This window comes from Lithobates pipiens, unplaced genomic scaffold, assembly GCF_037356315.1.
Source record: "Lithobates pipiens isolate NorthernLeopardFrog02 unplaced genomic scaffold, aLitPip1_a1.2 Scaffold_1, whole genome shotgun sequence".
NCBI classification, from domain to species: Eukaryota; Metazoa; Chordata; class Amphibia; order Anura; family Ranidae; genus Lithobates; species Lithobates pipiens.
Window position 1 is genome coordinate 141,800,084 of NW_027507685.1, and position 22,663 is coordinate 141,822,746.

At 42.3% G+C, this 22,663-nt stretch overlaps 2 protein-coding genes across 2 annotated transcripts in view; one reads left to right on the forward strand and one right to left on the reverse strand.

Moving 5' to 3' along the window:
• UCK1 (uridine-cytidine kinase 1) overlaps positions 1-12,677 on the forward strand; it is a 51,346-nt gene extending 38,669 nt beyond the window's left edge. Inside the window, exons 6-7 of the mRNA XM_077477957.1 lie at positions 6,090-6,138; positions 8,131-12,677. Of these exons, the coding sequence (XP_077334083.1) occupies positions 6,090-6,138; positions 8,131-8,312 (231 nt within the window). The 3' untranslated portion in view covers positions 8,313-12,677. The remainder of the gene's footprint in view (positions 1-6,089; positions 6,139-8,130) is intronic.
• Positions 12,579-22,663, reverse strand: part of POMT1 (protein O-mannosyltransferase 1) — a 133,433-nt gene continuing 123,348 nt past the window's right edge. Inside the window, exons 19-20 of the mRNA XM_077477944.1 lie at positions 18,418-18,595; positions 12,579-16,776 (exon numbers count right to left, since the gene is read on the reverse strand). Of these exons, the coding sequence (XP_077334070.1) occupies positions 16,602-16,776; positions 18,418-18,595 (353 nt within the window). The 3' untranslated portion in view covers positions 12,579-16,601. The remainder of the gene's footprint in view (positions 16,777-18,417; positions 18,596-22,663) is intronic.

Here is a 22,663-nt window from a genome sequence, read left to right on the forward strand (position 1 = left end):
ACTATATAGAGCCAGTTTCCTTTGAAAATAAAGACCACCACGAAATGATGCCTAATTTGCCCTGAACAAAACAAGGTATAATTTACCTGCATATACTAAGAAGTTTAACCACTTCTATACTGGCCTATAGGCATATGACGCCCACAGGAAAAGCCAGTCACTTTGGAGATCTGTGTGCACGCCGCTCATGTGTGAACCCAGGGCGAACAGCGTGACAAACGGGGATGAGGTGTGTCCCTCGAATACAGCCCATCCCCATTCCGGGTAAAGAGCCAATGAAATGAAATTGACTCTTTACCACGTGGCCGGTTGTGTCCAATCACAGCTGGTCACAAATGTAATTATAAAGAGCTGCAGCCAAATTGTTAAATTTGAATAGGCTAGAAAAGGGGTTAGACAAGCAGTGAATAAAAATCTTACCAACCTGTGTTACACAGCAATAAAATCCTGCCATAGGTTCTAATCTGTCCTGTTTTTGGTTGGATATTACTTTAACATTGTTTCCAAAACATTTTTTGCTCTTTTTTCACTTATGTTGCAAAAAATAAAAAGCCCAGTGGTGATTAAATGCCACCAAAAGAAAGTTCTATTTGTGTGAAGAAGATGATAGAAATTTTGTTTGGGTATAGTGGTGCATGAGTGAGTAATTGTCATTCAGTGTGAGAGCACTGAAAGCTGATAATTGGCCTGGGCAGGAAGGGTATATAAGTGCACTGTATTGAAGTGGTTAACAGACATTTTTGGTTTCAGGCATTAGGATTTGTTTGGATCTTTTTCTTGAAGTACAAGTTCGCCTTTATATAAAATCTGTAAGGTGAACTTACACTGGACCCCCTTCCCCACCCCCCCATACCGGAGTTCCCCGATCCTCCACGGTCAGACCCTGGGACGTCGCTTTACCAGTCCGAGGATTTGAAACCCTCCTGGCTTTCTCTCCTCCAGCACTGATAGGATAGGCTAGGTGGACTCTGATTGGTCAGTGCTGTCCATGTGATGGTGCTGACCAATTAGAATGCCTCCTATGCATATACGCTGAGAGGTACGGCTAGGAGATTAAGCCACAAGGATTTCAAATCCCTGGACTGGTGAAGCGGCGCCCTAGGGTCTGACGGGGGGGGGGGCTCAAGGGACTTTGGTAGGGGATGGTAGAAGGGGGTCCAGTGTAAGTTCACCTTACAGATTTTATGTAAAGGTGAACTTGCACTTAAGAGGACAAAGGTCCAAATAAATCCTAATGCCAGAAACCAATTTTGCAACTCTGGCGTGTGTTTAGTAAAAATAGTTTTTAAAACATTTACAAGGTATCCAAGAAAATTATACCTTGTTTTGTTCAGGGCAAATTGGGCATCATTTTGTGATGGTCTTTATTATCAAAGGAAGCTGGCTCTAAATAGTTATTTATTATTAATGATGTTATTGGAAGTACCGTATATACTCGAGTATAGGCCGACCCGAATATAAGCCGAGGCACCTACTTTTACCACAAAAAACTGGAAAAAGTTATTGACTCGAGTATAAGCCTAGGGTGGGAAATGCAGCAGCTACCGGTAAATTTCAAAAATAAAAATAGATACCAATAATGTTTTTGAATATTTATTTCAAAGAAAAACAGTAAACTATCTCTGTAAAAAAATATAAAAGTGTAAAGAGGGTCAATAAAACAATATGGTATCAACAATAACTTTAAAAGTACAAAAACCTTAGCTCATTCAGCAACCAAGCTAAAACACAAGAGTTAAAATCCTTCAAAACTGGATTCCTCATCATCTGTATGTCCAAACAGAGCTTCAGCATTAGCTGGTGTGAGATTATCAGCGTAGACATTGTCATCATCACTGAGTTCGCAGTCATCACTATCACTGCTGTCGTTCTCATACAAAGCGCTGTCTTCACTGCCATCCATAGCATTACTAATGCCACATTTCTTGAAGGCGCGTTGCACCATGTCCTCCGGAATCTCTTCCCATGCATCACGAACCCACTTTGCTATCAATTCTATGTCGGGCTTCATCAGATTTCCACCTTTTGTCAGTCGGGCTTGACCAGATGACATCCATTCATGCCACATCTTTCTCACACGGTCTTTAAAAGGTTTATTTAAACACACATCTAGCGGTTGCAATACAGATGTAAGCCCACCTGGAATAACGGCCAAAGTAACTTGAGAAGATTTTGCCATTTCTTTTATGCCATCAGATGTGTGGGCTCTGAACATATCCCAAACTAGCAATGATGGTTTTTTCTTTAAGGCTGCTCCTGGTCGTTCTTTCCAAATTTCTTCCAGCCATTTTTTTGTTCCGTCTTCATCCATCCAGCCTTTAACATGTGCGCGCACTGTAATTCGTGGTGGGAATTTGACCTTTTTAGGCAAGGTCTTTCTTTTAAAAATAATGACAGGCCGCAGCTTTGTTCCATTAGCCAAACATGACAGAACAACTGTGAAATGATTTTTTTCATTTCCTGTGGTTCTGAGAAAAATAGTTTTGTCTCCCAAACTTGCCACAGTTCTGTTGCTTGAAAGATCAAAGGTCATCGGTGTTTCATCCATATTTCCAATATCTCCCAGGTCATAGTTATGGATCCTTCTTTGTTTTATGATGAATGAATGGAATGACATCACTTTTTCATCAAGGTCTTTTGGCAACTTCTGTGAAATCTTTGTTCTTTGCCGCAAACATAGGGCAAACCTATTCATGAAGCGGGTACACCATCCTGCTGACGCAACAAATTTTTCAATGCCTGGTGCTTTTAATTTGTCATCTTTAGCCATCTGAAGGGCACGTAAGCGAATTCCCATGCGTGTTACGCAGTAACCATTTTGACGACACTCCATAACCCATTTATGCAATTCAGTCTCTAAAGCCCCATATGAAGTTGTTAAACCACGTTGAGCTTTTTTTGCCTTTGGAATCTTTTCCAAGTCAGCTTTCTTTTTCCGCCATTCCCTCACTTGTTTTTCATCAACACAAAATTCCCTACTTGCAATACTGTTATTGCTTTCTTCTGCTCTTGACACAACCTTAAGTTTGAAACCAGCTTCGAATGACCTGCGTTTTTCTTTTGGTCCAGGATTACCGGTAGAAGTACTGGGATCCATTTCTAACAGGATAAAAAAAAAAAAAGACTTGTTCGGGTACCTTTTGAGGCCTAATGCAGGCTGATATTACAGAAAGTGATGACATGACTGTTTGCAAAGAGCAGCCTGTGTTAGGGCTCATATTACCGGTAATATACCGTACATTCTACCAGTGTCCTGCCTGTGCCCATTAAATATACAGTCCAGCCTGCCTGTGTCCATTAAATATACCGTACAGCCTGCCTGTGTCCATTAAATATACCGTACAGCCTGCCTGTGTCTATTAAATATACGGTACCGTACAGCCTGCCTGTGTCCATTAAATATACCGTACAGCCTGCCTGTGTCCATTAAATATACCGTACAGCCTGCCTGTGTCCATTAAATATACCGTACAGCCTGCCTGTGTCCATTAAATATACCGTACAGCCTGCCTGTGTCCATTAAATATACCGTACAGCCTGCCTGTGTCCATTAAATATACAGTACCCATTGTAATAATGCTCTGGATAACACATTAGACACATACCGGTATACAGCCTGCCCATTAAATATACAGTAACCATTGTGATTTTTCACTCACCTCATGATGCTGATGTCCCGCTGTGATGATGATGTCCACGGACAGGGCCGCTGATAGAAATCATGGGGCCCCGTACAGCCTACCTGACGGGGCCCCCTTCAGCTCCACCCTGGCCCCACCCATTGCCCCTCCCCAGACCCCGGCGCCGTCTATGGATAATATAAATTTACCGTAGTGTGCTGCCATTCCACAGGTGGGCATCGTTTTAAAGCATGGTACGGTATGTTTGGTACCGTATCTATTCACCACTCGGTGCAACATCTTTTATATTTAACAAAAAAAAAAAAAGGGTACCGGTATTCTTTTGTGTTTACATGTGCTAGAACTCATTGAGGCTGGGTTCACACTGCTGTGGCTACGAGAACCGGATGTCATTCGCACCGCACTGCAGTGCAAAATCACATCCGATCTCTGTGCGATGCGAGTTCAGCCATACAGATAGTATGGCTGAATTGGCATCGCATCCGACCCAAACTCGCACAGGACCCTTTTTTTGGTCCGCAGCAGAATCGGATCGCATGGGTGTTCACACCATGCGATACGATTCCTGTGCGAGTGTGCAGATCGCACTGCGATATGCGAACTGATCTGGGGGTGTCATTAACATTTCACTGACACTCCCAGCAGTTCGCATAGGGCAGTGTGAAGTGGCGCTGGGAGGTATGCGATGCGGGAACCCGCCGTGGATTTGCGGCATTCCCGCATCGCTCCGGTGTGAACCCAGCCTTTTGAAACATAATTTTACGGTAATACCGGTAATTGCACTTTAGGCTGGGTTCACACTGCAGCGATGCGGGAACGCCGTGAATCCGCAGCAGGTTCCCGCATCGCATACCTCCCAGCGGCACTTCACACTGCCCTATGCGAACTGCTGGGAGTGTCAGTGAAATGTTAATGACACCCCCAGATCAGTTCGCATATCGCAGTGCGATCTGCAAACTCGGACAGGAATCGGATCGCATGGTGTGAACACCCATGCGATCCGATTCTGCTGCGGACCAAAAAAGGGTCCTGTGCGAGTTTGGGTCGGATGCGATGCCAATTCAGCCATACTATCTGTATGGCTGAACTCGCATCGCACAGAGATCGCATGTGATTTGCACTGCAGTGCAGTGCGAATCACATCCGGTTCTCGTAACCTCTGCAGTGTGAACCCAGCCTTAAAGTACAATATTGCTTAAGCTAAAAAAAAAATCCAGGATTCTAATCAATATATGGTAGATAGAATAAGGTCTACAAAAGCAGGTCAGTTTCATTTTTTTTTTTTTGCCTCTTACCTCAACTTAAAAATCACTGGATCGCCCGGCCCCTGCTCTCTCTGCTTCTTGTTATAGTGTGTAGAGAGAGAGAGAGAGAGAGAGAGACTGGATCGGATATCACTCCGCAGCACACAGTAACCTAATGCTGAGCGGTGTGCGGCGCGGGTGCAGAGGATGTATTCATCCGCGCCCGAAATAGCAGAAAGAGTCCCCCCACTGCGGTGACCAGCCTAATGCTGAGGAGTGCGGCGCGGGCGCTGAGGATGTATTCCTCCGCGCCCGAAATAGAAGAAAGAGTCCCCCCCGCCACTGCAGCCATACAGCCATAAGCACGAGGAAGAAAAAAAAAAACTGGACAGAACGAAAGAGAGCAGAGGGGATGGTGTTGAGCGGTACACTTACAGGCCATTCACTAGCGTCAGCCAGCGGCATGGCCCCGCCCCCTTTTCTCCTCCATCTCCGGCAAAAAATTTCAGTGACTCGAGTATAAGCCGAGGCGGCTTTTTTCAGCCCAAAAAGTGGACTGAAAAACTCGGCTTATACTCGAGTATATACGGTAAACCGTAAAGGAAGCTGGTGGCACAGGGCAAGATAACTCATAAAACACTTCTATGAGTTGTATTCCTATTTTGATATTTAAAGGAAATAGAATGCCATTAAGTTATTATTTTGAAATTCTAAGTATATTGTAGTTTTGAAAATCTCCCTAGGGGGGACACAGATTGCAATAAAATACTTTACCCCTTTACTATATATATATATATATATATATATATATATATATATATATATATATATATATATATATATATATATATATATATATATATATATATATATATATATATATATATATATATATTTTTGGCTGTCTAAAGATAGAACATAGCAAAAACTACCTACCTTCAGCCTCTCTTATTCTGACGCTCCATAAGGCTTTTCATTGCTCTGAACTCATTTATTTATGTAATTTGAGCTGTGAAGTTCTGCAGACGTTTTTTTTTGTTTTTTTTAACAAAGCAACTAGGCGCAGACAGGTACATTTGTGAAAAGAAGCCCAGAGCGCTACCTGCTCACTAAAAATGTAACTCTAAAATCATAGGGCTTTGTGTTTTAAAAAAAAGTATATCCTCAAATAGTATTTAAGTATCTCATGTTGCTTTCCCTTTAGACAAAGAAGTATGCAGATGTGATTATCCCACGTGGAGTGGACAACATGGGTAAGTTTACTTTATTTGGTCTACAGTTTATTCTTCAATCAATTATTGGGGCAATAAAGTATAAACCCTAACTGAATGACAATTTTTACCAAAGCATTAAACAAGGGGGGGGGGGGGGGGGCGTTACAGTGGTGTAGTGGTTGGCACTCTCTCACCTAGCAGTAAGAAGGGTCGCTGGTTCAAATCCCAACCACTGACACTACCTGCCTGGAGTTTGCATGTTCTCCCTGTGCCTGCGTGGGTTTCCTCCCACACTCCAAAGACATGCAGGTAGGTTAAAATTGGCTTCTGTTCAAAATTGGCCCTAGTATATGAATGGGGGACCTTTCATTGTGGGCTCCTTCAGGGTAGGGACCGATGTGAATGTGCAGGGATAGGGACAATTGTAGACACTCACTCAGGTTGGACTGGTGTCTTTATTCAACCTTACTAACTATGAAACAAATTTTATAAAATACAATTCCTTGACTGTATAGCCCAGGACAAAGAGGAGTTAATAATCATGAGTACTATGCTGCCATTATGGTGGATACTGGCAAAAAATTTAACAAAAAATCGAATCCTCTCTCAGCTTAACCCCAACTATTACTAAAATTGTCCTCTAACACCTCTACTAACTAACCTGCGTAAGAAGGATGTATATACTTACCTATTTTTAGGCCGCTTCAATCTCGGCCCCCTTGTTAGCCAAGCGCAGAGGAGGAAGCACCAACAAGGAATGGGTCATTGAAGCCTTTGGATAATGTCACTGCTTCAAGCTGTTGGAGCACACTCTCACCTTTCCCCTGCAGGCACCACTGGCTAACATGGAGCTCACATGACCAGACTTGACCAAAGTGAGCTGAAAATAGGTAAATGTATACATCACACATCCCAGGTGAATGTGTCCAGCAAAGCTTTGCCAGTGTCACCTGTACTATACTGTTAAGATAAGTGGACCCTTTTACTGCCACAGCTGTAATTTTGGCAAGGCAGTAAGAGGTTGAAATCCAGCAATAGCAGCTGTGAGCTTGAATATGAATCTGGCACCTGTCTCTATCTGCAAATTTTTGTAGATGTGACATTTCCAGACTCCTGATCACTTCAAAAAGCTACAGAGTGCCTTTTTTTTCCTAAGCTGGTTCAGCAAAGCAAGGGTTTAAAACAAAACAAGTGTGACCCATGTATTAACAAGTGATGGATTACTTGGATGTAAGGCGATCCTAGTCACCCATTGCTTGCTTTTTAACAAGAAGAGTTGGACAGATCCCACTCCCTCTTATGGACTTTCTGTGCCTCCTGCCCTCTTCTCTGCTTTGAGTTCAACAGCGGCTGGCGAGTATAGACAGACGTCCACCCTGCCATGCCTTCTGCCCTTTGTTGTGCTGTGTTAAAGTATTACTGTGAAGGGGAAGATTATGGAGGGTTGAGCTATGATACATAGGGGGGGGAGGGGGGGGGCTGTGATGTCAGAGAGGAGAGATGTGAGGTGAGGTGAGTTGTGATATGAGGGTGGCTTTGATAGATCGATCGATCTATCTATCTATATCTCTCATCTGTGATGTGAGCGGAAGAGCTGTGATTTGAGAGGTGGTTAGGTCATTAAGGTGGTAAATCCTTCTGGTCCTTAAATGGTTAGTAGGTCATTGTTTGTTATATATGTTTATTCTAGCGCAGCTCTTTTCTTTTTTTATAAAAATTATAGACCCTTTATTTCTTTGTAAGTGGGCAAACATACAAATTATACAGGGGATAAAATTATTTTCCCCACTGTCATTCCACAGGAGCAGGATGTCATCTATGTATCCTGCCCAGAGGACCACCTGAGGTCTCTGTTGGGCATAAATAACATCATCCTCCCTTCGGGCCATAAAGAGATTAGCAAGGCTGGGGGCATATTTGGCCACAGAAGAATGAGATTTTGGACCTCTGCAGGCAGAATGCTACTAACCAGAGCTGGGTGAATTTTAATTTATCAAAATATAAATGTCTGGATGTGTCTTCTTTCCACAGTTGCCATAAACCTGATAGTACAGCATATTCAGGACATCCTGAATGAAGACATCTGTAAGTGGCAGAGGGGCTCTGCAAATGGACGTTCACACAAGAGGACCTTCCCAGGACAGGGGGAGCCCGGAGCAGTGCTGATGCCAGGGAAGCGCACTCACCTGGAGTCCAGCAGTCGACCACACTAGGTGGCTCTTTTTACAGCAGGTTTTGTCAGCGATTTATCTCCCCCCAGTCTGTGCTCTCCTGAATGGAGCTGCAGACCTGAATAATATCTGTTTGGCTGTACTTCGGGTAGGAGGTATTGCAAATAGAACCAAGGCTTTTGAGGCCATTTTCATTTTGTAGGGTGGTTTATGGAGCATTTTAACTACTTTTTTTTTTTTGGGAGGAGGGATCTACCAGTTATTTTAAAAGGAGCATATTGTTTTTTATCAGTGCCAGAGCCATCTTGTAGGATGAGTCTGGGATCCCTACTGAAACATGGAAAGGAATTTCTCTATGCCTGGTGAATTAGTACACTGAATTTGTAGTCTTTAGCCAGAACAAAGTAGGGATGCTATACACACTGTAAGGCATGCAGACATCATACATAAAGTCAGCCATTTTACTGTGATTTTTGTATAGGAAATACAGATCTGATATTAGTGGTTCATTATGTCACAATATAATGGTCTACTATGCAGATGACAGATTATATTTGGATTGTTACTCTTATTCACAGATGTGAGGAGCTGACACCACTGAGGAATGTTCAGACTCAAATATAATGAGCCTTTAATATTCCTTAGTAATATCAGATCAGGCAAGTTTGCAAATATAAGCTCACACTTTTTTTTTATTTTCCTCGTTCTGCTGCTATTTGTGAGCTTTTCTAGGGCATTGGAAGTCCTTCTTTGTGTATCCTGACAATTATTTTTCTTCATACAAGGGTATTTCAATTAGGGTCTCCTATAGTACATAGGTCATAGCCAAGCCAGGTTGTCTAACTTAGCTTGTCAAGAAAACCCGTCTTTAACTTTTGGTAATGGCTCTGATACCAAATGTCCTTATGGCTCAGACGAGCCTGAATATGATTGTTAGGCATTCTGGAGCTAGTATAGCCAAGCTGTTTCCGTGACTCTAATACTTCTGAATTTTAGTATGTTTGGCTTTTTCATTCTGATTGGCTGGGTTATATTAGTATCCTGAGCGCCAATTTTCCTATATGCCTCTCAAACTTTTGCTTAGAATTGGCAGTGAAGAGGTGAAATGTGCTGCTGCTGTATATTAATACTTACATATATCAGATACTATATTTTAGCCTTTATTTTTCTTCACTAACAAAATTATATATAGAGAGATATATTTCCTTTGCACTATAAAGCTAGTTTTGTTATAATTTGCCTCCATTTCTTATAGGAAGAAAGCTTTCTATAGAAGGGTAATGTGAAACCAGTGGGGTATTTGTGCTGTATGTAGCATTAGCAATTTTAAATATATATATGAGGCAGAGTGGGCCTCAGTTATGAATAATGTGCCTAAAAGAAGGGTCAGTCTCCTCATCCTCTAGGGCTTTAAATTCTGCATCTTCTGTCTCTTTAGCTCCCGTTTACACTGGTGTGATTTGACAGTTGCAAACCACATGCACGTCGCACCATATTGTTGGCAGTGGAACTGTTCAAAGTGGTGCAACTCAGACTTTGGGTGATTTCAGGTGTGACTTGCATAGACATCTGTGTATGAAGTCAGACAGATATCAGGACAGTTGCACCTGAAATTGCACTGACCTGTGACTTTGAAATTGTATTCAGTGTGAAGCAGGGCTTAAAGTAAGATCTGCTTTAGTCAGCGGATGTTGGAGAGGGCATTTGCAAGTGAGTAAAAACTAGAAAAAGAAAAACTGTCACTGTGGTGCTTTAATTCCTGGTCATAGGTGCAGTTGGTTGCTGGCATCAAGTGTGGATGACCACCATACAAAGCTGCCTTTTGGTCACATGACCCAGAACTGAGGCCCCTTCCCACTCACCTTAAAGAGAACCTTTGCTAGAACTAGAAGAGCTGCTGACCAGCTCTTCTGAAAATGCTAGTTGCCTGGCTTCCTTGCTGCCTTTAGTACTTTTATGACCCAGACCATATTCTACCTAGTGTTTTCAGAAGCTGGTCTGGTATTTCTCTCAGTAAAGGGTTTTTATTTGAATTGCTAGGTAAATAACATTGAAGTTGAGGTCTGATTTAACGGGAATCTTCCACCCCCCCCCATCCTGAGTGTCTTCCCACCAATGGACCAGAGCTGTGTTTTTCCTGTCTTACCAGGAGGGGTTCTAATTGGGAGGGGATCCTTCCTATAGCTCCTCCTGTTTTGGAGAGGTATATTTGCTGGAAGTAGATGAAATCTTTAGCTGGAGAAGTAACCTGTGAAATTTACATTTGCTAGCCACTGTAGCACTTTATTTTAGGTTACACACAGATGTGTCTTAGGCGTGCCAGAGGTGACAGCCAATGCTATAGGATAATAATCAGAGTCCATTTTAAGAGGTCTTTCTGTTTCATTCCTACAAGTGAGTGTTTATTTTTTTATATGCTCTGATATTTGTTATATGGCCAGTATATGATCAAATAGCTCTTCTTCGAGAAGGACCGGTCAGCCATATTCAATGTTTACTGTTTCTTTGTAATTGTAGATTATCCATGATGACTGTTGTGCCATTTATGAGGGGGATGTGCATTGCAACACAGTAACAAAGTGAAATGAGTGCAGGGAGGCACAGAAGAGGGTTAGATCTGACAGAAGCATTTTGCAGCGTTTTCTCTGAGGCAGTATGTTTACACAAGTTAAATGACTGACACGCTTACTTTAGGATTTCATGGCAGGTATTTCTATATTCATTTGGTCTCCAATTTCTATGGTGCGGCTGAAGCTTTAGAGTAATATATGATGTAAATCTATGACCTGCTTGGCCTGTGACTTTTAGACCTCACTCACACAGGACATACATAAGGGTACACCCCTGCAGGGTCATGTTTACTAAACAGCCGTGTATATCGCCTTCTGGGGTAAACATGGCCCATGTGAATGAGGCCTATAAGGGAAGTGACCAAGACAGCTGTTATCTAGCCAAGCCCAGAGCTCCCCCCTTCAGCTTTGCAGACTGGCATTGGCCAACAATTGAAAAGGAGCCAGTTTTGTGATTAGGGTACATTTAAGCCCCATACACACTATCAGTTTTTCTGCTGAGTTTTTCCATCAGGTTTACCAAAACCATGTAGTGCAAGGGCCTGCCTGATTGCATACACATTGAAACTCCTAAGGTTTGACCTCATATTATATGGTTTTGGTAAGTCTGAAGGAAAAACTCAGCAGAAAAACTGATAGTGTGTATGGGGCTTTACACATAAATTTAACAGCAGATAGTTTGATGCATGCAAAAGAAGGCTAGATGCCACCTCTTGACCCAGTAACACCCTGTGCCAAGGCCACATACGGGACAATTTAGGTCTGGGTAAATCTCAAAAACACCAACCTGTCTGTATTCAGGCTTTATTTACATGTAGCTTCTCAGGTGCGCCTAATTTGTACAGGGTACATGTCGCATGAAGGCCAGTTCCTGCTGCTAAACTTGTTGTGAATGTTGCCTAAATGTGTCACAGCGGGTAATGTTTACCCCCCAGAATTAGCACCACACATGGTAAATAATGACAGCCCCAGCTGTGAACAATAACCTTGCAGTTTTCCTTCAGAGGCAGGGGGGCAAGGGAGGCCATTTAATTTTAGTTCCGATTCACACTGCAGCAACCTTGCGAATCTACTATAGGTTGCCGCTTCGCATGTCTCTTAGTAGTAGTTCATACTGTACTGTGAGGACTGCTGGCAGTGCGTAAATTCAAAGTTACCAACCCCTCCAAATCAGTTCACAAATCAGTGTGATCTGCAAATTCAGACAGGAATTGGATTGCATGGGTGTGAACACAAAAAGGGTCCTGTGTGAGTTTGGTCCGAATGCGATGCAAAGTCAGCCATACAGAAAGTATGGGTGAATTTGCATTGCACGTGATTTGCGGTGCGAATCACATCCAATCTTGGGCAACGCTGCAGTGTGAACCTGTACCTATAAACAAATCATGCGCCTCACTTCTCTTTAACGCTAAAGCAGTGCTGAGAACAGCCAGTAAGCAGTCATATTTTGTACTTTTCTGATCTTAGCTAACTGCCTTCTCATTACACTGCCTTAGTGAAATAAAGGAAGTAAGAGAAACAAAACAACACTTAATAAATCAGCAAGATGTGCACACAGTTCCTATTTAAATATTCTCATTGGACACTTGGGTGAAAAATAAGCTGCATTGGTTCATCAGAAGCAATCACTTTGGTAGCAACAATAAACGTCACTTGTATCTTTGTATAGACTGTTATATTCTTCTATGTTAGTTGGAGAACTACTTAGCAAGAGAAACAAATTTCTTTGCAACAGATATTCACAACCAAAACAGTTTAATGTTTTCAGTATTCAATGTCTATGCATTTGTATGTCTTCTACACACTCAATTATCTTCAATAAAATGGAAAAGCTGTATAGACCTTTTTATTTTATTACATGAAATACTAAACAAAATGAGGGAGAAAAAAAAATAATAAAAAAAAGGTTATGGGTTAATTGTTAGACCTGGCCAGCAAACCAGTTTTTCCTATATTTAGGATTCTATTAGTACCAAAGGACCACTGGAATAGTAAAACTACTGTGGGGGTGTTAAGGAAAAATTATTTTGCATTCCTTTTAATGTTTTAAACACATAGTGAATTGTTGGTCAGATGCTCCTGGCCATTACTGAAGCCCCATGCTTCACAACTATGCATTTTAAACAGGAAGCACAGCAGTGATATGAAAAGCTCTGAAAGCCCAACTCCAGTCAATGTTTTTTTTAAAAAAGTCATGTCCCATTCTTTTCTGTCCTCACCACAATAAAAATCTGAAGGTGGTTCCATACCTTCCCCACTTTTGGCTGCTGTTAGGTTTTAAAAAGGATAATGAGGGAAGCAAGTCTCCAGCTCATACAATGGAGGGCCCCCTCCCCATACGACACATTCAATACATCTCTCTTCATCCAGTACTTCTACAGCATTGGGATAGAGGCAAATATATAAGTCAGTATCTTTAACAAAGATTAAGCCTAGGGCTACATGAATGACAGTATCTGCCAATTGCTGCCCATCTTTTAAAAAGCAGCAGATGGCCTTATTTGCTGCATACAGAAATCCAACAAGCAGCTAAGAGATTTAATCACTCATGTAGCCCTGGTCCGAAAACAGTATTATAAGCAAAAATGTAATAATATTGCAGCTTACCAATTCTTAGAGGAGGGCCGGTTAAAATAAATTAAAAAAAAAAGTCAGCAGCTGCAAACACTGCAGTTGCTGACTTAATAAACACACTCACCTGTCCAGGGCGCCCGCGATGTCGGCCGCCCGAGGCCGACCCGTCCCTCGGCTCTCGGGTCCCGGCGCCGCCATTCCCTGTAAGGGAAACAGGCAGTGGAGCCTTATGGCTTCACTGCCCGTTTCCTACTGCGCATGCGCGAGTCCCGCAGCGCTTTCCGAATGGGACGCGCTGTGTTCTGGAACACACAGTTCCCAGAACACAGCGCGACTCATTACCCAGAAGACGCTGCGACGAAGACAGAAGACAGAAGATCTCCGCGGAGGAGGAAGAGGAAGATTAGGATAAAGTGCCTAGCAACAGGCATTTCTGGTAAGTAAAAAAAAAAATTTTCTTCATTTTTTTTTTTTAGATTTTTTTCTAATTTTTAAAATGTTTTTGTTTTTCAGGGTGGCCCTCCACTTTAAATGTGGTGGTTACATTATTTTTTTTTTTCACCTGGTGATCCGATCAGTAACACAACTTAAGATGGCTCTATTCCACTGGAGAAGCAATGGATTTTGTATTTGCCATTGACAAACTGAAGAGAATAGGGTTAGTTGGACTAGCAGATTTAGGGTGCTTTTCACACTGCCCCATAGCGTAGTGTACCAATGGTTTAGCCACCCTATCCCACAAACTTCTACTAGATCAGCATTTTTGGTGATCTAATAGATCACCAAAAATGCTGATCTAATAGAAGTCTATGGGGAAAGAGCACATGGGGAGGTATACTGTGCTGCATTTCACACAGGGGGACAGTACAAAAGGGGCCTTAGATGGATTTCAGCTGACACTTTATAAGCAGTTACAGTAAACATTTACTTTTCCTTCCTTTTGACATAAAGGTTTTTACATAAAGAAAGAAATTAAAACTGATTGTATTAATTGGTTTGTCTCCACTATGACACTTTTGTTGGACAGCTCGGTATGGTAAAGGAATCTGAAAAATAACAGACTAAAGCTGGATATACACTAGTAGAATTTGGAATGAAAATCCTCAGTGCACTTAAATGTCATTTGAAAGCGGTTCAGGATTTTGTTTGCTAAAAGTTCATCCATAAAAACAAAAAACGAATGTTAAAAGGCAAAGAAGACTACATTTATTGTTAGAAAGTTGTTTATTTGATAAAAAAAAATTCCTTTGAGTTTTCTCATAAATGCAGTGGAAAACCAATGCTTTGATCCCACTAGCAATTTAAAAAACGAAAGAATGTTCTTCCAAAGAAAAATGTTGAACGAAACTCTACTAGCGTATACGCAGCTTTACTGGCTGGAGCACCAGGTGAAAATAAAGGAAAAAGAAGAAAACTGAATGCAGCCACCACATCTAAAAATTGATAAGCTGGAATATAGAATACATGTTTGGTTTTAATACTGCTTTAAGTTTACCTTAGGAGTATGATAAGGTTTGCCCATATGAATGGCAGCAATAATCTGCCTGTCTGCTTCCTGTTCCCAGTGCCATTTCTAAAAGGAAAAGTGCACCTTTAGAAAAAAATAAAAATAAAATACTTTATCCTACCCTTTTTTTTTATTTATTTTTTTAAAAGGTGCCTGCGGATCATTGGTGCAATGTCCAGCTCCTGCAGGCTCTCAGGATATCGCTCTGCTCGTATGGGCAGGCAGTCACCCAAGATCTGGAAAATCAATGGACTGAGAAGAGGATGCTGGCCTGCACCTTCACAGCTCATTGAAAACTACAAGCCATCAGCTGCAATAGATGACAGTACTTGTAGGAATTTATTCACAGGAAATTGTGAATGAATGAATGATATGGCTTTGTGGGCGGGGCTGCGCTGTTTTCAAATAGTGACAGTGGGTGCGGGGAGAAAATCCCCGGGCACAGGGGGAACTGCAGATGCTGGAATATGCTACGTTGCACCCTAAAAATGGGCAGAACATGTAACATATTCCAAAAGTAAACGTATCCTTTGTACACACAGCTGGCCCACAGCCATGTTCAGGCAGAGGGGGCATGTCTGCATTATCTATCCTTGCATGATTAGGGCCAGCCAAGGAGGTATAAAATATGTCCAAGGTAATCACTGTTGCATTGGAAATAGCCGGTTTAACTCATACAGCTACAGAATGCCATCTCCACTAGGGGTAGCTATGAAAAATGTCATCCAGTCATTATAATCTACCCAACATCTAGGATCCATTTAAACCAGTTTGCTTCTTTCCAGACCAGCATTTTAAAAGTTCATTTTAACACAACTGCCATTTCAGCGTTTGGTAGTGGCTGGGGTATTAAACCACTGGAAAGTTTCTCCCCTCTCTCTCAGGAACTCTGAGATCTTTGGGGTGAGTTCCCAGTACTGCACACCCAGGTGTGAATATTTTGAGGGGCTTCCCTACTCTCCCTTCATCGTAATATAGAGTTACAGTCAAGTTAGAGAGAGAAGAAAAGATTAGTGAACATGAAGCTTAAATGCAATCACTACTGTTGTAATAGTCACAACTACACTGCTTTCTGTGTGTAAGTAGTGGCCAAACTTGAGGCACCTGCCTAGTTCCAGCAGGACTCTCTGGAGCCTATTCCTGTGGCAGAGGCTTTGAGATGGTCCCTGGAGAGCAAAATAATTAATTTACAACAGTAATTTGCACCGAAGCTTCCCTTTCACAATTTAATCTACAGCCAAATTTGTGTTTTTTTAAACTTTGGTGGGCTTTAAAAACAAGTTATTCATACCAGCTGTTAAGTCTCAGTCTTGACAGGTTTCCTTTAAACTTCCAAATTCCTTTATCTAAACTTTTAACATTATCCATATATGATCTGACTGTAAGTACCTCCAAAAGGATACTGTAGGTTTTGCTGGTTCACTGTGTTGTCCTGTGTGGCACTTTTGCATACCAGGCAATAATAAACATATGTAGCCAACCTCTAGTCTAGATTCTTAAACCTATGCAGGTCATTTACCAAACACAACTAACACAAGCCATCTGTAAAACTCTATAGAGGTAGAGCATATTAGTCTCTCACCACACACAGCCACCATCATGTAACCTGGGCATCCGGCAGTGGTCGTGACCGTACTGCTGCCATTGTGCAAGTTCCAGTCATGGTCCCTTAATCCAGTGTCATTGTTTTCTGATCAGAATATCCCATGTGTCCTTCCAACGTAGACTCCGAAGTTCTGCCACTGATAGCGCAGGGTCTCCAAAAGTCAGAGGACATAGTCTGCGGTAAGTCAGAAAAACGCTAGACATCCAAACCAAAAGCAGGGAGGAGAATGTGTTTTTCAGAGCCTCAGACCTGGAGTAACACAAGAGAAATGTCAAACACAGCAATAAACAAGACCACAAGATATACAGATACACAACAACTTTGTGATAGTAGTTTTAGATCTAGGTGGTACTAGAGATTGAAGAGTAGGAGCCATTGTTTTTTTGTTTGTTTTTTATTATTTGTATTGCTATATCCCCATGGAAAAGGTACATATACTGTAATAGTTTTGTGTATGTTGTCTTTATACATGGTCAGAAATAAAAAAAAAAATAAATAAAATGTAAATACTTCAGAAAAAAAAAAAAAAAAAAAATCAAAGAAACACTCCTCACTAATCAGATGGACCTGTCTAAAGCCTTGTACACACGGTCGGAGAATCCGTCAGAATGTGTCCTATCGGACCGTGTCGTCGGATAATCCGACTGTGTGTGGTATGCATCGGACTGATTCCGTCGGAATCTCCGTCGGACCCAATTTTCCAACATGTTGGAAATATTTCCCGATCAACTGGGCCGGTCGGACCTAATCCGATCATGTGTAGAGCATTTTGATCGGACCAAGTGCCACGCATGCTCAGATCAAATTCCTACATCAAAGCTATTGGCTACTAGCCTGAACGTAGTCCCATCGTAACGAAATTACGTCATCACGTTCTGAAAGATCGGATTTTTCGCCAACTTTGTGCGACAGTGTGTATGCAACAGTTTCGGACAAAATCCGACGGGCAGAATCCGACGGATTTGGTTGTGGAGACCGTGTGTACAGGGGCTAAGGGTGCAGTCAAAGTGAGCCTGAAGGTAGGAAAGCCTCTGTGTTCGCTAATACAGAATTCCAAAGTCATCTGGAAATCCTTTATTAATTTAAATGTTTGTAAAACTATATAAACTGACAACCTTTGGAATTTTTTTGGGCAGTTTTACTACACATTTATGTTCTCCTTTAAAAACTACTAAAATAGAAAAAACTGCGCTAAACCCAAAGAAAAATATATATTTTTTTGCAGTAGTCACCATTTTATCATATCATCACTGCTTGAGTACTTTGAGATATTGTTTGCAGTAATTAGCGCTACACTTTCTTTTTGCTTTTAAAAATTACTTGCTGCTCATCCCAGGGAGAGAATGGTCACTAGACCTACATAACAAAAGATTTCCCAGCACACTTAGGACTCTTTCACACGACCGATCCGTTCAGGTCCTCCTGTCAGTTTTTCAGGCGGATCTGAACGGATGCCCCATAGACCTCTATGGAGCGTCGGATGTCAGAGGTGACATGTCCGCTGACATCCGACCCGCTCCGATCCCAAAAAGTGTGACGGAGGAAAAACCTACTTTTCCATCCGTCATCAAATCAGATCGGGTGACGACTGACTCTGCGGTCCATTGTCATCCTATCTCCCATAGGGGAGAGCGGCGCTCTGACAGGTCTGTCCCTGCACAGTGTGCAGAGACAGACCTGTCATCTTCCTGCTCAGCAAACAGATATCTACGGGGCGGATAATCACGGATCCGTCCCGTGTGAACGAGTTCTTACAAACCAGCCTGCAAAACAATCAAAAATGACCCTGTCTAACAATTCACGTTAAAAACAGAGGGTTTTGTTTCCACAGTGGCAAACATCCCAACCCATAACTAGCCTTTGCAGTAAGATGCACGTCAAATTACCTACCTAAGCATGTGCTGGTGAATGTGTTCAAGCAACGGAGGCAACAGAAGAATAAGGCAGTTCAGAGCAGGGAGGTAGTGATAAAGAAAGAGGGTCTTCTCCATTAGGAAGAATGGCAGGTAATTCACAGCCCACCCGCCAAGGCACAGTATTCCTGTCAGCTGCAGCGCCTGCCATGAACCTGGAGACCAAACACACGGTAAGTGAACAGTCTATCAATAATGATCGGATATTGTTTGAGGAAACACTGTTTGATGACACGCTGCAAAAAAAATCTAAAAATCCTAGGAAGGCCATTGAGGGGCGTGAGGGACCCATTATAGCTGAAATCACCATAATGCTGGGTCCTAGTCTACAGGAAAATAGAGCATGCAGGTTGCAATGGTTGCTCAAAAAGATCGCCATCTGGTTTAAGAAAAAAAAAATTGCTTTGTATGATGATGAGCACAAAGGGGTTAACATAGGAGTTATCACCTGTGGTTCGGGGTGCAACGGATCATCACCGATCCGTGATCCGAACGGGTCAACCTGTTCAGAACGGCACACCCGGCGCTCCGCTGCCTCTGCCTCAGGAAAGGCTGCGGCTTCGGCCTAGCTCTGGAGCGGCGACCATCTTGGTACACCCAGCAGTTGTTTACAATGTGATCGCTCCGTCAAATGAGGGGGTGGGGGCGGAGGCAGACATGAAGAAGCAAATGCAGACAGTGCAGACCAAGGCATGGTAGGCCAGTTATAGGGAAAAAGATCAGCTGCATGGATACCAAAGGCAATGCTGGTGACCAGTCTTAGGGCCTCTGTCTGCTTTTTTGCAACAGATCCATTAATCTTTCTAGTTTCAATATTAAAGCAGAACTATAGGCAAAATGTATTTTTTTTTCTGCCATCTGTGTCTCATTGGGGAGATTTCCCTGCACTTCCTGTCCCATAGCCAAACCATGAATTGAGAGGAAATCCCTGTAAATAAGGGAATTCCTTAGGGGCTCCCCAGAACTAGTGACCCCCCCCCCCTCCCTGGAAGATTTCCCCTCTATTACTTTTCTGGGGACAACCCAAAATTTGGGATTTCCTTTTACTTTCAATGATAATGGTAAATAGGACAAATAGTGAGGGTGAATCTCCCTAACGGGGCACAGACAGCAATAAAAATCTGACAAAGCTTCTAATCCCTCTCATATCTATCCAAAACAAAAAAGTTTTGTCTTTAATTATATTTTAATGACTCCAAAGACCATGAGTCACCAATTAAAGCATGTAAACACACACAGCTAAGTGCACAAATGTACAGAACAGATCATACGGTATATGTCATACCACCATATTGCTTTATCAATTGGAAAAAAAAAAATGGTTTTCTTACTCCTCCATGTGGAAACACAAGAAGTCATATATTGTCAGGTAATACTGCAGACTACAGGAGGACTGGACATAAGCAAACAAAATCTATTGACCAGTCTGAGAACATCTCCTTCCCCCAACATGGCTCAGTTTTTTGCTGCTGTCCTCGGCAGGATGAGCATTCATTCTGCAGTTCTGTTGGAAAAAGTCCAACTATGTTTTGCTAGCACTTTTGTGATCCATTTTCTATTTTTTTCTTCAATCAAGATTTCTTGCTACATCACTGCCTGCCCTGGCCTCAGCTATCCCGAACAGCCTTGTGGGGTTAGCCTAAAACTGGCCTCAGAGCACAGGCTTCTGCATTTGCCATTCTGCAGACCCCGTCCTGGTAACCAGTTAGTTGTGGATTCTTTTTTAAGCCCAGAGTTGCTAACATAGTCTCTGAAACGTCATTCCATGAGTGGGCTGATCAGGCTGTACACTGGGAGATACCTTACTAATTGCACCACAGGACACCTTTAAATTTCACTCTGTCATTTACATCACAGAAAGGATTCATGCTATCATCTGCTGGGTAGTCTGTTGCACGTGAACCCTGTGTGCTCTTTCCCACAATTCAGCATGGAGCAAGCATTGTCCTGTTGCTGTTCCACATTTGCAAAAGAACCATATAGAACTATGTTTTCTGGTTTGTTCCTACTGCATGTCTAGAATGACCTTGGTCACCTCCAGCGGGTGGTGGGAGCAGCATATTTTCTCTCATGCCCCCCCCCCCCCCACCATTAGCTAGGGATCCATTAGTCTTCTCAACCCTTGCAGGAGCATTGGGTTTATTTTTGGTCTGCTTCAGCCTCTTACTCTGCTGTCATAGGTTCCATTTGTGAGCAGACTTTTGTGTCTGCTTCTAAGGATCAAGTCGTTTTTGCGTTATCACTCAATTTGCCCATCAGACAGCAGATAAGGACTTCCCTCCCCATCTCTGGGGGGCTCCTCTTATTGGAGAGCTTTTGTCTCTGGGGCTATAGCCTTAATTTCCAGAGCAGTTGGTTCCTTCTAAAATCTCTGGATTCCTCTTTAGTCCGCTCTCCTCATTCAGACAGCGCTGGATACCTTCTAAATACTGGAGTGTCCTTGTCACAGAGGAAAAACAAGTATTTTCTGCAACAGAAGAGGTAGCTTGGTACCGGTTGTGGATGGTACTGTGGGTCTCCTACTGCACTGATCCCTCTAAGGTTGATCCTCCAGAGGTAGCTGGTCTTTGACAGGGAGATATATATATATATATATTTTTTTTTTGTTCTTTGTCTAGTACACATTCTTACAAGGGGTTTTGATTTATTTTCTCAATCATGTTAGGCTGTTTTTTATTTTTTTTATTTCTTTAAATGGGGATTTTATGTTTTTCTTCTACTAGTCTGTGTGTTCAGGGTGTCCAGCTTGTCACATGAGTCTATAATTCCATACTCTCCTTCTGTGCTGAGCCATTCCTCTCTGGTGGGTGACCATATTTTTTTCTTGGTCCACTGGCTATGTTGTTGGGTTTCCCCAGTCAGGCAGGGGGTTCAGCCTCATCAAGTGTGAGATTTGAATACTGGTCCTTCAGGCAGCTCTTGAGCTGTAATTTGTACCAAGTTCAGTTTTTATTGGCATGTTAGCAGTTGTTGCTGTTTGCCATGCCCTCAGTTTGACTGCTTTTGAACGTTCTGACAGTATAGGACTTCCAGGAACCCTCAATGAATGAGAAAGAAAAAAGTATTTTTGTATTCACTGTAAAATCTTTTTCATGAAGTCGATTAAGAGACGCAGGTCTTATTCCTCTGTATTTATGATCACACTCTTGGTACTGTTTGCCCCCTAATGGCCTCCAAGAAAATGATTTTTACAGCAAGTACAAAAATGGTATTTTAATCAATTGTGATTGGTTTAGAATGGCTGTTACTTATTTCCTTTACAGCTCAAGGCCAATGCCCAAATCTTCTTTAGCCTCATGACAGGATTACTATAGGTTGCAGTACTCATTGCAGATGCTGAGCACTGAAATAGGGAACCAGTATTTCCTTCTCTGTCTCAACCGCAGTCATTTTTTCTTCTTTACTATAGAACTAACTAGAAATGCATGTATCTTCCCTGTCACGTTGTGTTTGAGCCAATTCCTCTTGTCACGTTGCTAGGAAGCGTAATCCTATACTGTACATGTGATTTTTATTTTTATTTTTAAATAAATGTGCAAAAATTTCAAACAAACATCTTTCACTTTGTCATTATGGGGTATTGCTTGTTGAATATTTAGGAAAATAATAAAAATTAGAGTTACACTTACCGGTAACGTCTTTTCCAGTAGTCTTTCAGGACAGCCACTATGAGATATAGTCTCCTTCTCTTCCTTAGGAAACACTGCGCCAGCCCATAAATTCTCAATTCCTCTGCCGGACCTCAGTTTTTCCAAGATCACCTCCGGCCAGCTGGGGAGACACAAGAACACAACAACATACTATCCCCAATCATTATCATGCTGCGTTCTGGTTCTTTGTAAGACCCCCTTAAACTTTCGGGTGGGTAACTAGGGCTGTCCTGAAAGACTACTGGAAAAGACGTTACCGGTAAGTGTAACACAAATTTTCCCGTTTCATCTTTCAGGACAGCCACTATGAGAGGATAAACAAGCACTTACCACTTAGGGTGGGACTACAGCTTGCAAAACCTTTCGCCCAAAGGCTTGCTCACCTGCCAACACCAGGTCTACTCTGTAATGTTTTATGAAAGTGGAGTAGCTGGACCATGTTGCTCCCCTGCATATTTGTTCTGGCGTTGCTCCAGCTCTTTCTGCCTGACAAACTGCCATAGCTCTGGTAGAGTGTGCCCCACTATACCTGTGGGGATCTCTTTCCCTGCCAATGCATAGGCCTGGCCAATG